Source organism: Vombatus ursinus, unplaced genomic scaffold (genome assembly GCF_900497805.2).
Source record: "Vombatus ursinus unplaced genomic scaffold, bare-nosed wombat genome assembly UNPS02014799.1, whole genome shotgun sequence".
NCBI lineage: Eukaryota > Metazoa > Chordata > Mammalia > Diprotodontia > Vombatidae > Vombatus > Vombatus ursinus.
This window is the reverse complement of record NW_020954577.1, coordinates 25,707,839-25,722,001: the sequence shown is the minus strand read 5'-3', so window position 1 is coordinate 25,722,001 and position 14,163 is coordinate 25,707,839. Positions and strand designations below refer to the sequence as shown.

The window sequence follows — 14,163 nt, the reverse complement described above, 5'->3', positions numbered from 1 at the left end:
AACGCATACAGTGTTCACGGTTGTCTGGCTAGGGAGATCTTTACCTGTTTAAAAAAAAAAAAGATAAGGATTTTTTTAAGCCTTCAGTTTATTTTGTTTCCTTTTTAGCCAACTCATACTAGAAGCTTTACTTGTGACACTAAGAGAATCCCTTTCAGATATAAATGTAGTGTGGAAGGCAGGGGATAAATTCCAGGGAAAACAATTGTTATATTTGTTTAATATCCAAATTCCACCAAAGTACCCATTTGTTTTCTGGACTCTCTAGAGAGTCTAGTTCTCTAGACTTCTGTAACATGGAACCATTGAAGGTCCATGGTCAGGAGCATGACATGGTAACAGCAGTGTTTTAGGACACTTTCTGGCATTGGCATTCAGCATGGATCAAAGGGAGTGGGACTGTAGAAATGGGCAGAGCAGGGAGGAATGAGAGATTTAGCCGTGAGCCAGGAGGGCGCTGATAGTGAGGATGGATGTGAAAGGGGAATCTGAGGGACATTTCACAGACAAGGAAAGACAGGATTTGGCAAGACTTTGTAGATGTGATGGAGAGAAAAGTGTATGCTGTCTCCAGGATTTCTGGCCTGGGAGACTAGAGAATGGTTGTTGTGACTGATAGAACCAATGTACAAAATTTTTTTTAGCTATAAAAATATTTTATAAACTGACTTTTTTAAATTAGGAAAATAATTTCTGGTATTTAAAAAAATCTGATTAGATTAAATTTTCAAATTACCTCTCTTTGTCTTTGCTTATAAAGGAAATTGTAAGACTTCAGGAAGAGAATGAAAAATTGAAATCAAGGGTAAAGGCCATAGAATTGCAGGTAACTTTAAAATTTCTTAACAAAATTACTAAAAAAGTTAGTTGCAGCTTACATGACTGTACATTTCTGTCTCCACTTTATCACAGGCTACAAATGCATTGGATGAAAAATCAAAACTAGAGCGAGCACTAAGGGATTTACAGATTGTCCAGGGAGACCAGAAGGTAGAAATCATTCCAAATGACCTTTTCCCCACATTGTTTAGACACAGCTGAACCTGAGAAGCCTGCCCTTAATTACCCGTTGTTCACTTTGCGTTCCCCAAGTAGGTGAATCACTCAGTGTGGAGAGCTGGCCCCCTTCTTGCTTCCACTCCGACCTTCTAGAACACCCCATCCCTCAAGCTGTCATGCGCTCTGGGCTTCTCCAGTCAGGGCGGCAGGCAGAATTTCAGCCAGCAGGAGGGAAGGAGTGCTGTCTCTGGATTCGGATCCTGCCTCTGACTCTTAGTGCCTTTATCTCCCAGGCCTCAGTTTCCTCATCCGCAAAATGAGGAGGCTGCAGCACTACATGGCCTCCCAGGTCCCGTCCAGCTCTCCGGCTATGACCTAATACTTTAGGGCATGTGGATTCTTCCACCATTGGTACAGATTGTGACCTCTCCTGTTCTCATGTTATTTTTGTCCCTATCCTGCCGTGATTCCTTCATAGAAAATACACCCAGTGGACGGAATTTCTTCCTGTGGATCCAAGAGTTCTTAACCTGGAAGTCCACAGACCCCTAGGGGTCTTTGGATAAATTTTGTAGGATCCATGAAGTTAGATGGGGGAAAAAAATGACATCTTTATTTTCTCTTTTAACTGAAATTTAACATTTCCTCCAATTATGATCAGCAAACCACCGTAGAATTAGGTTTCACCACGTGACTACTACCAGAGGGAAGGACCACACAAAAATGGTTAAGAAGGCCTGCTCTAGATCTTGTATATTTTGTGGGCACCAAGACAGAGCATCATTTAAGTTTGCTGTGGTTTTCTGAGATACAACCATGCAGTCAAATTTCTTCATAAAATTTATTATGGTTCCTTCTTCTTAAAGGCAATAATCAGATCAAAGGATATAAGTGACTTGGAAAACACAGTCGCAGCACTGAAGAATGAGTTTCAGAAGACACTGAATGATAGCACTGAAAACCAGAAGACTTTGGAGGAAAACTTAGTGTCAACGAAGCATGACCTTCTTAAGGCTCAGGAACAGTTGAGTGTGGCTGAAAAGGTCAGAGTGTAAAGTTTTTGTCTTTCAGTTTTCATTTTATCTGTTGTATCAGGTTTAGAGAAATGTGGCCAGGACAGATACTGGGCTCACTGGATACACTGTGATATTAGTCCGCGTTCTAAAGTTCTCAAGGTCAGAGGAGTATGAATGAGTCGGCCTACCTTTCATGCTGAAGCGTTTGCTAACCAATGATTCTTTTCTCCCTGGGGCAGAACAACTCGGTGAAATTTTCCTCCCCTGTCTACATTCATTAATCAGTATTTTTATTTTCCTTTCTAACTTACTATGTTTCTGTACCTTGTAACTAAGCAGAAGGTGGAACAACAGGATTTGTCTTAAATGTCAGGGCATTTCTACGCCTTTGGCATAGTTTTTTAAGTCGCTTATAGAGATCTAGCCTCACCTTGAAGCAGAGCCAAGATGGAGGGGTAAAGGCAGAGACTCTCCTGGCCTTTCCCAAGTTTGTCTTCAAACAACTTTAAAATAATACTTCAAAATGAATTCTGGAGCAACAAGACCATCATAAGGATGGGATGAAACAATTTTCCAGCTTGAGACAACTTAGAAGGAGGGCAGGAAAAGTCTGTTTCGCTAGAGTGAGAATGGAACACTGTCCAGAGCAGACCACCCCCCAGACCACCCTAGCAGCAGCAGGCCCGAGGGACACCCAAGTTGGCGGTGGCTCCCAGAGCTCCCAGACCACAGATGGGGGACCCTTAGCTGGAACTGGGAATAGGGCTCTGCTGCCTTGTCCATGCTTGGTTCTGGATCACAGTCCCGGGGTAAGGAGGAGCACTAGCAAGAGCAGAGACCCTGGTCACAGTTCCAGGGCAGAAAAGAGTGCTTATGGTCACTCATAGACCAGAGCCCAGGCCAGGAAGACCCGTGACCTCACCTCTTAGATCATATCACTTGGAAGAATTGAAAACTTACAGACTCCCAGAACTATTTCTGAGGGCAGTAGCACAAAAACCCTAAAGCATAGGACAGCGGCCCCTCCACTCCAGGAGCAGAGCCCAGCTTTACCATAAAGTTAAAAGTAAAGAAATAGGCTGGAAAAATGAGCAAACAACAGTCAAAAAAGAACCTGACCATAAAAAGTTGCAATGGTGACAGAGAAGATCAAAACCCAAACTCAGAAGAAGACAACAAAGTCAAAACCGCTACTTTCAAAGCCTAAAAGAAACATGGGAACCAATCTCAGGCACAGAAATAATTCTGGGATGTGCTCAAAAAGGAGTTTAAAAAATCAAATAATAGAGGTAAAGGAAAAATTGGGAAAAGAAATGAGAGTGAATCATGAAAAAAGAATCAACAGTTTGGTAAAGGAGGCACAAAAAAATACTGAAAAAAATAACACCTTAAAAAAACAGAATAAGCCAAATGGTAAAAGAGATGCAAAAATCCATGGAAGAGAACTCCTTAAAAAGCAGAATTGTCCAAATGGTAAAAGATGTACAAAAATTCACTGAAGAAAAGAACTCCTTAAAAAAATAGAATTAACCAAATGGAAAAGGGGGTACAAAAGCTTACTGAAGAAAATAATTCCTTAAAAATTAAAATTGGGCAAGTGGAAGCTAATGACTATGAGACATCAAGAAGCAATAAAACAAACTCAAAAGAATGAAAAAACAGAAGAAAATGTGAAATATCTTATTGGAAAAACAACTGACCTGGAAAATAGATTGAGGAGAAATAATTTAAGAAATATTAGATTATGTAAAAGCCATGATCAAAAAAAGAGCCCAGACATCATATTTCAAGAAATTATCAAGGAAAACTGCCCTGATTTTCTAGAACCAAAGGGTAAAATAGAAATAGAAAGAATCCACCATTCACCTTCTAAAAGAGATCCCCAAATGAAAACTCCCAGGAATATTATAGCCAAATTCCAGAGCTCCCAGGTCAAAGAGAAAATATTGCAAGCAGTCCTAAAGAAGCTATTGAAATGTCATGCAGCCACAGTGAGGATCACACAGTTTTTTAGCAGTTTTTATATTAAAGGATTGGAGGGCTTGGAATATGACATTCCAGAAGACAAAGGAACCAGGATTACAACCAAGAATCACCTGCCTTACAAAACTGAGTATAATCTGTCAGAGGGAAAAAATGAATGTTCAATGAAATAGAACACTTTCAAGCATTCCTGATGAAAAGACTAGAGCTGGATAGAAAATGTGACTTTCAAATATAAGACTCAAGAGAAGCATAAAAAGGTAAACAGGAAAGAGAAATCATAAGGGATTTAATAAGGTTAAACTGTTTCAAAGGTGATACTTGTACTTCCTAAGAACTTTTATCAGTTAGAAGGAGTATACATAGAAGGCACAGATGTGAATTGACTATGATGGGATGATACCTAAAAAAGTAAAATTAAGGAGTGAGAGAGATGTACTGGGAGAAGGGGGAAGGGAGAAGTAGAATTGGGTAAATTATCTCACAGAAAAGGTGTAGGAAAGAGCTTTTATAGTGGAGGGGGGTGTGGATAGCACTTCAACCTTATTCTCTTTTTTTTTCTTTTTCTTTTCTTTTTTTTTTTTTTTTGCTTTTTGGTGAGGCAGTTGGGGTTAAATGACTTGCCCAGGGTCACACAGCTAGTAAGTATCAAGTGTGTGAGGCCAGATTTGAACTCGGGTTTTCCTGACTCCAAGGCCGGAACTCTATCCACTGTGCCACCTACCTGAACCTTAGTCTCATTGGAATTTGCTCCAAGAGGGAATAACATACATACTCAGTTGGGTATAGAAATCTATCTTGCCCTGTAGAGAAGTAGGCAGAGAAAGGGGTAAGAGAAGAGGCAGGGAGGGGACGATGATGGAAGGAAGAGTAGATTGGGGGAGATGGTAGTCAGAAGCAAAACATTTTTGAGGAGGCACAGGGTGAAAGGAGAGAGAAAAAGAGAGAGAGAGAGAGAGATGTGAAAAGTAGGATGGAGGAAAATACACAGTAATCATAACTGTGAAAAAAATTATAGCCAGTTTCTCTGATAAGGCCTCATTTCTCAAATATATAAACAACTGAGTCAGGTTTATAAGAATACAAGTCATTCCCCAATTAATAAATGGTCAAAGGTTGTAAAGAAATCAAAGCCAAATATAGTCACATGAAAAAGTGCTCTCAATCACCATTGATTAGAGAAATGCAAATTAAAACAACTCTGAGGCACCACTTCACACTCATTAGATTGGCTAATATGGTAGAAAAGTAAAATGATAAGTGTTGGTGGGGATGTGGGAAAATTGGGACACTAAAGCACTGTTAGTGGAATTGTGAACTGATCCAGCCATTTTGGAGAGAAATTTGGAATAATGTCCAAAGGGCTATAAAATTGTGCATACCTTTTGACCTTTTCTGGAGGGTAAAGGAGTTAGGCTTACAACTTTTTTTTGCAGAGTTGCCCACCCTGCAAAACTGAATATAATCCTTTAGGGGGAAAATGGATATTTAACGAAATAGAGGACGAATAGATCTATATCCCACAGAGATTTTTTAAAAAAGACAAAAACTAAAAGGACCTATATGTACAAAAATATTTACAGCAGCTCTTATTGTGGCGACGAAGAATTGGAAATTGAAAGGATGCCCATTGGTTGGGGCATGGCTGCGGAATGTGAATGTGAATGGAATGGAATACTATGGTTCCATAAGAAATGATGAGCAGGCAGACTTCAGAAAAACCTGGAAAGGCTTGTGTGAACTGATACATAGTGAAGTGAGCAGAGCCAGGAGATCATTGTGCATAGGAACAGCAGTATTGTACGATGATCAACTGTGAATGACAGCTATTCTCAGCAATGTAATGATGCAAGACAATGCTGAAGGACTCATGATGAAAAATGTTATCCATCTCCAGAGAAAGAACTGATGTGATCTGAATGTAGATCGAAACATCCTTTTTTTTTTTTTGAAGTTTCTTTACTTTTCTTGGTTTTTTTGTTTTTGGTCTCTTTTCCTTTACAGCATGACTAATACAGAAATATGTTTTGCATGACTGCACATGTATAAACTATCTTCAGTTGCTTACCTTTTCAATGAGGGGGACAGGAGGGAAGGAGAGAATTTGGAACTCAAAATTTTTAAAAATGAATGGTAAAAATTGTGTTTACATGCAATTGGAAAAATATTAATTTTAAATTTAATTTAATTTAAATTTAATTTAAATTTAAATTAATTTAAAATATTAATATTAAATTAAATTTAAAAAATCTAGCCACCTTCAGGGATAAATTACTTCTCAATTAGGTAAGAATATGAGTAAATTTATTATGAAGTTTGCATTTGAAAAATTACTTTATTTCAAATATCTACCAGAAGTAGACATAGAACTTAATTTAAAACCTTGCTTCCAAAATTTGTGGTTCATTGATTTTATTTCTAGAACTAGAAAGAGATCAAGATTCACATTAAATTCTGGGACATTTAAAAAATGTTAAGAGACCAAGTTTCTGTATAAATTAAAATCAGTTTTATTGACCACATCTAGAAAGCAGTCAATAAAAACAGGCTCATTTCCCCTCAGTAACCAAAGAGATCAAACCTCGTGAACCTTCGGTATTTATAAAGTCTTTTACTTTTTTTTTTTTTTTTTACCTGCAGCTTCACCTTCTCAACAAGTGCCAAACACTGACTGAGATGACAGCCCAGTTGGTTTTTGGAGATGACATGAGTTTAACCAAACAAAACAGTGTGTGCCATTTTGGCCAATGGATGAGGTGAAACTCCATGGCAAACCTTTGCTATTTCTCTTCCATTTTCTTTGCTCAGGTTTGGTCAGATCACATTTCCCTGGCCAAAGCTTAGAATTACAATAGAGTTCTTTCAAAGGTTACAAGCTAAAGATTAGGAAGTCCATTTGGACCAGCACTTACTACTAATTTCAATTCAGATAACATTTTTACAAAAGTGATTTTTAAAAAATGCTTTTTCCCTATTAAATTATCATATGTTATAATATGTCACAGAGATAGGCACATATTAAGAAGTTCATTAGTAAATGCTCTATAGCTATGTCGTGTATCATCTTGGCAATATTTGACAGTAAACATCTTTACAAGTATTTTTTAAATTTTTTTTGACTCTTTTTTTTTAGTTTTCAACAATCACTTCCATAAACTTTTGAGTTTTAAATTTTCTCCCCCTCCCTCCCCAAGATGGCATGCAAACTGTTGTAGGCTCTACGTGTACATTCCTATTAAACATATTTTCACATTGGTCATGTTGTAAAGAAGAATTAGAATCAATATATGGAAATTTATCTTACCCTACAGGAAAATAGGAGGGGAAGGGGACAAGAGAGCAGGGGAATGATAGAGGGAAGGGCAGATTGGGGGAGGGGGTAATCAGAAGCAAATGCTTCTGAGGAAAGCCAGGTTCAAAAGAAAGAATAGAATAAATGGGGGGCGGGATAGGATTAAGGGAAATAATGAGGGTAGGGAGGGAGGGAGGAAGGGAGAAAATTTGGAACCCAAAGTTTTAAAAACACATGTTAAGAAAAAAATTTGTTTTCACATGCAACTAGGAAATAAGAAATACAGGAAATGGAGTATAGAAATCTATCCTGCCCTATAGGAAAATAGAAGGGGAAAGGGATAAGAGAAAGAGGGGCGAGACAGAAGGGACGGCAGACTAGGGGAAGGGGTATTCCAGAATCCATGCCATCTTGGGGTAGGGGGAGGGGTGAGATAGGGTGAAAATTTGGAACTCAAAATCTTGTGGAAGTGAATGTTGAAAGCTAAAAATAAATAATTTTTTAAAAAAAGAATGATAAACTAGAGTTAAAACCAATAGGAGGAACCACAAGAAAGAAGAAACAAAATGAAAAAGAAGAAAAAAAAAAGAGAGCAAATAGCATGCTTCAATCTGCATCCCAACTCCATAGTTCTTTCTCTGGATGTGGATAGCATTTTCTATCATAAGTCTTTTGGAGTTGTCTTAGATCCTTGCATCTCTGAGAAGGGCTAAATCTATTAGTCATCGAACAGTGTGGCTGTTACTGTGTACAACATTCTCCTGGTTTTGCTCACTTCACTCAGCATCAGTCCATACAAGTCTTTCCAGGTTTTTCTAAAGTCTGCCTGCTCATCATTTCTTATAGCACAGTAGTATTCCATTACATTCATATACCACAACTTGTTTAGCCATTCCCCAGTTGACGGGCATTCCCTCAATTTCCAGTTCTTGGCCACCGCAGAAAGAGCTGCTCTAAACATTTTTGTATATGGGGGTCCTTTTCCCATTTGTATGATCTCTTTGGGATACAGCGCTAGAAGTGCTACTGCTGGGCCATAGGGTATGCACATTTTTATTTTACAAGTATTTTTTTTAAATAAAATCTTTTGAAAAAGGGGTGCACCTGAGGATGAAAATCAACTCTGATTGGTTAACAAGTAATAATAGAGAATGAATACTTTAATGGGAGGTGGGTTATATTAAAATGAGGGTCTTGGGGAATGTGACTAGGAGCACCTAAATCTTGAGAGAGAAATAAAGAGACTTATCAATTTCCATATCAGTTATCGGACCTAAGGGAGAATCCACATTTTCCCAGACCTGTCTGAGTAAACACAATGAAGGAGGAATACATCCATTAGCCCAAACTTAGAGCTTGGCCTGAATAAATTTCCACCTAAGATTTCCCATGCTGGTTGATGTCTGGATGAGGAAATAGAAAAGGGGAAAAACCTTGGTTCTAATACAATAATTAGTTATTAATTATAAGAGAGAAATAATCGTTTCTTAAAATTCACATTAAAAAACAAACACTGTTTTTGTTTTGGAGTTGTGTGTGTGTGTGTGTTCCTGCATGGTGATGCAGCCACAGAGCTGGCCTGGGTGCCATGTAGGCCTGGATTCAGGCCCACCTCTGACCCACATTGGTGGGGCCCCCTCACTGTACCTCTCAGGACTGGGAGCAGCTCTTCAGGCCTCCAAAAAGGTGCTGGGGGACATTGTTCAGAGGGGCTTTCCTCCTGAGACAGTTTTCTGTACCAATGAATTCATAAGGCTAGCTGCCATCTGAATTTCTTTTAATATTTTAAATTTTACATGTCTAGCAAAAGAGCTTGTTTGAGTCATTGGCTAGCAGTGTAATCAGCAAAATAGTGCTAGTTTGAGGGTTTGTAGTTAGGAAACCAAATGACTTCTTTAACTTTGGATAGTGTAGGCTTATTATTTCCCTGAAGATACCTGAGTTTGCTTAACTAAATAAGATGGTGCCATTTGAAACAAGAGAGAATAATTAAATTTCATCATGTCATCAGTCATAACTGACGGTGTTCTTCCACAAGCAGGAGCTGGAGAAGAAGTTCCAGCAGACGGCCGCGTACCGCAGCCTGAAGGAGATTCTCACCAAGAAGAACGAGCAAATTAAAGACCTGAGGAAAAGGCTGGCAAAGTAAGGGGCCCTCTGGGTGGGCCAATTTTCCCTCTTACTGATCATTAACATTTACACAGGACCTGCAGCTTCCTCCCAACAACATCCTGTCAGGTAGATAGGGTGAACATTGCCCTATCTAGGGCCTACATAGGCCCACAAGTGACCTAATCTGGTCATGGTCACATAGTGTAAGGGATGGAGCCAGAGTTAGAACCCAGGCCTCGTGATTCCTGGTTTTCTGTGGTTTTCCACTGGCTCATGCTGCTTCTGATGGCATGCCTACACAGACAAACAACTGCCCAAGTAAAGCATTTACTAAGGTGCTTCAGGCAAGTAGACTTCTGTTGAGAAAAACAAGTGAACCTTGGCCTGAATTATCCCTATTAGCTCTGTAAGTTGATTGAATTATATAGATAATTATGTAAATTCTATTGTACTTGGTGTAGAAGCACATCTTTTCTTTAAAAAAGGTAACTGCTAACAGCCTGGTATTCTACAGTGGTAGCCTGGCCTCTCAGGAATGCCGTTCTATTCACACCCAAACTAGTGGGTGTACAAAGTTCAACCTGCAATGGGAAAGAGACTTTTGCCAAGTTTCCATACTTTAAGTACCAAACTGACTGAATCCATTGCAGTAGTTTGGGGACCTAGAGGATTTCCCAGAAGAGGCAGCTGCCCTGGGATGCCCATCAGGGTGGACCTGAGGCCTTCCGTGATGGAGAGGGGATGCAGCCAGGATGGCCCCTGGAGCCTGCGGTGCTAGCAGGAAAAGGATCAGAGGGGGCGATTCTGCCCATTCAGGTTGGGCCAGGCCCTCTTGACGATTCCCTCCCCTTCTCGAGCTTCTGAGCAGTGGGGGCCATGTCTGCTGATGGCCCACCTAGCAGGTCACCGGGAAGTGACTGAATCGTGGGGTGTGAAAGTTTCCAGAAAAAGGTGGTGGGACGCATGTCCAGAGCAAAGGTAGCTTTTTGCAGGTCAGTCTTCTGGATCTCAGAAAGGCCCCCTCCCAAACAGGTATTTTTCAGACTCCCACACGATTCTAGAGGCCTTTAGGCTTATAAGGGATTTTAGGGGTCATCTGGTCCAGCCTCCCACCCAGGGCAGGGACTGTTGCTGTCAGCATCAGTGACAAATGGTCATCTCGCCTTGAGCTCCTCCTCACAAGGCAGTTATTATTAATAACATTAATGACATTCATAGAGTAAAGGAAGGTTTGCAGAGTGCTTTATATTCATGCATTATCCTGTCTGACCACAGCATTGGCACAGTGGATGGAGTGCTGGACTTAGAATGAGGAAGGCCTGGATTCCAGTCCTGCCTCAGACCCCTGCTGGGGGGAAGCTGAGGGTGGGAGGGGCGGGGGAGAGCCTCAGCTTCCTCCACTCTGTTATGGAAATGATGGGGGCTCTGACCTCTCCAGAGCTTGAGAGGCTCAGATGAGGTCACATGTCAGTGCCAGCTTTTTTTAGTATGTAAATGTCGTTTTTCTGATTGTTCCCATTTTCTAAATGAGGAAGCTGAAAGCTTAACAGATTTGCCCCTTATGGGATGGGATTTGAACCCAGGGCTTCCTGACCCAGGTCCAACTCTCTGTCCACTCTTCTTTCCATTCTGCCATCGTCAGCTTCCATAGTTGTTCCTGTGTTCTGTAACTTGTATGCCTGAATTGGCATAAATATATAAATGTTCTCTTAAAGGAACAGAAGCTCTCTAATCATCAAAATCAGCAATGATAGATTGAATGTTTACAAAGCACTTTCCGGGGGGGCGGGGAGTAGGTTGTATCACTGTCCCCATTTTACAGATCAGATGACAGGCTCAGAGGTCATGTGACCTCCAGTATTTTACTGTAAAAAGTACTTTTGACAAATATGGTTCAGGTGAAAAAATAGTTTAGTTGTTTGTATCTTCAAAATCCAAATGACCACAGTCAACATCATAATCTGAACTTTTATTTCTTCTCAGATATGAAACAGAAGATTAAGAAATATGAAAATTCTGTGATTTGGAAACTGCCACAAAGTGACATGTAGACCGTTGCAATCCTCAGATGTGGACTTGAAAGGGCCTGGGCCCACTTTCCTCTTTTTCTAATGTTTAAATGAGTTGGGCTGTTCGTTGGTTTATTTCAGGAAATGTAGGGGGAGGGGGTGTTGTTAATTTTTGCTTTTCAAGAAAAAGGATTTCTGTTTTCATTTGTTTAATTAGAAAGAAGGCAACATAATGATTCTTATCACTCTGCCATCCAAAGTTTCTTTGCACTTAGGTAATATGAAGTCTCTTCTGTATATAGAATTTCCTTTGAAAATAGTGAGAGTTCCTTCTCAGTGTAGAAAAGATTTTGTTCTGGGAAAGGGAAGAAGAATCTTGCCCTTTTGACGTAAGTATTAAAAATCATACCTTTTGTGTAACTATTAAGGAAGCTGACAATATATGTCTGTGCATTCCCCAGGGGAAAAAGAAGTACAAGGAGTTATTTCCACATAACTGAATTTATTTTTATTAAAAGTTGACCTTAATGCATTTTTCTGGACTTTTGTAGCAGGAGTCTGTCTGTCATTGGAAGCCTAAACCTAAACCAGCCATCATTTATGTCCATGAATTCCCTATTGTACAGCAGCATCAGACCAAGTCTAATCAGTGTCTATGATGTCCTGGTAGGATGCTTTGAAGGATTGTGAGAGATCTTACCGAGAGCCTTTTAGGCCATTTTTTCCAAAAAGGAGGCAGGTCAGCTCTATACTTCTCCAGTCACAGTGAGGAATCAGAGCTCTGTGTCAGAATATTGGGAATTATTAGAAAAAATGAGCACAGGGCATCATTTTTAGTTTTTGGTGCTTAGAATTTTCTCCTGAGCTTCATGCTAAGTAAGAGTACTTTTTTTAAGACTGAATTACATAGAATGTCAAAGCCTGAGAACTAGATTTTTTACCCCACATTGTTACACACAGTGTCAAAAATTGGGAAATACACTCCCAATTCTTCTTCTTCTTGCTGGGTGGCATTGCATTGCTCATTAGAATGTGCACTTTTATCTCCTTAACAGAAATCCAGCATTTAACCCAGTCCTGAGAATCCATTTGATTATTCAGCAAGTTAATTGGTCACACTTTAGAAGTGAATTAGCTCTTCAGGAACCAGAATGTTTCACTCACACCTAATAAACACTGCCTGAAGAGACGTCATTCCTCTCCTCAAAATGATCATTTTCTCCCAGAAAGAAATTGGCTTTTAAGATAAGGCTTATTATCACTGAATTATGTTTCTACGTGTTAATCTCACAATGTATTCTAACGTGTTTTAAAAATATAAAAATATTCTTATAAAAATTTTATTCTTGACTTTTTTTTTTTATGAAGTCAAGAATAAAATTAGTTGAACTTTCCCCAGAAGAGTACAAAGGAACTGTTAAGCGATCTGCCATGGGGAAGAAAAGTAGAGTTTTCAATGTGCATTTATCTTAGATTTTGGCGTCTTTTATTACAGCTCTGTGACTCAGCCTTCCCAGTGTCCTTTTGAACTCTTTTGTTGAACCCTAAGCACGGATTTTAGCAATATTGTCTTTCTCAAGACCTATTAACTATTTACAGTAATGCTTAGAGGTAATGTTATCCTGGGACCAAAAACTCGATCATTCCAGAGCCGTGCTCCCACTTACCTGGGGAGTGAATTTTTTCACTAGTAGGGTTTGAGTATGTTTGCAGTGGTCACATATAGAACTGATTAGCCGTGCTTTGACCTTTTGGTAGTTCCTTGGTAGTAATTCTGCATAGTGTAATATTGGTCCGTCATGTTGGGTTGGCACATCCCCAGGTTAACAAAACGCCTTCATTCTGGGCTCTTCCAATCTCACCTCACCCACCACCAGGTGCACTAATTGGCTGTTATGTGGTCCAGATCAGCACGCTGCTGCTTCATAGCCTAAGCTGGAATTCTGCATTTAACAATCTTCAGCAAAATAAAATGTAAAATTCTCATTTCTTTGCAAATTTTAGCTTTAATATATGCCTCATTTAACAAGGAAGTTTTCTTTTTCTTTTAGGTCTCTTGTTTTCCACTTTTAGGAATATTAGTTCAATCTCCTGAGTGATATGCCATTCAATAATAATGCTTATTTTATTCCTAGCTCCTATCGTCACGGCATCTACTCTGAAAGGACGAGTTTTCTGCTCAATTGTAATGACTCCGACCCTTTGTAGGAAGAATCAAAAAGTTAAGGAGTCTTCATGTGAATTTCTTCTATTCACTATATGTTTATCTTTTTGATTCATATCATGTACGACACCTTTAATCTGTATGTATTAAATAAATCTTAACTCTCTTACGAGGAAAAGAGTTACTCATATCTACACATTAAACTGAAGATGCTCCTTCTGCCCTGTTAAAGGCAGCGTTGGACCGTGGGAAGGGGCTCAGATCCCGGCGTTCCCGTTCACTCACGTTGGATGTTGGGCAAATCCTGACGTCTCTGGACCTTGGGTTCTTCATGTGTTAAATGAGGGGGTGAACTAGCTAAACTCTCAGATCAGTGATCCTGTGCCCCTGACAGAGTCTTGTGCTGCTGTTGAGAAAATGGATTGCAGAAATTTGGCCATAGTAGATTATGGTAGCCTAATTATTAGCTAATACTCAAAGAACTTTTGGTTAAGATGGATGTGTGAATAGTCACAGAATCTGGACAGTAGTAAGTACTTAGTAAGTGCCGGGCACTGTGCTTGGTGCTGGGGATCCCAACAAAGACAA

At 39.6% G+C, this 14,163-nt stretch overlaps 1 protein-coding gene across 1 annotated transcript in view; it reads left to right on the top strand.

Annotated features, from left to right (window-relative positions):
- Positions 1 to 13,744, top strand: part of LZTFL1 (leucine zipper transcription factor like 1) — a 32,405-nt gene extending 18,661 nt beyond the window's left edge. The window contains exons 6-10 of the mRNA XM_027872311.1: positions 761 to 826; positions 913 to 990; positions 1,866 to 2,042; positions 9,332 to 9,435; positions 11,386 to 13,744. Of these exons, the coding sequence (XP_027728112.1) occupies positions 761 to 826; positions 913 to 990; positions 1,866 to 2,042; positions 9,332 to 9,435; positions 11,386 to 11,404 (444 nt within the window). The 3' untranslated portion in view covers positions 11,405 to 13,744. The remainder of the gene's footprint in view (positions 1 to 760; positions 827 to 912; positions 991 to 1,865; positions 2,043 to 9,331; positions 9,436 to 11,385) is intronic.
- The last annotated feature ends 419 nt before the right edge of the window (positions 13,745 to 14,163 follow it).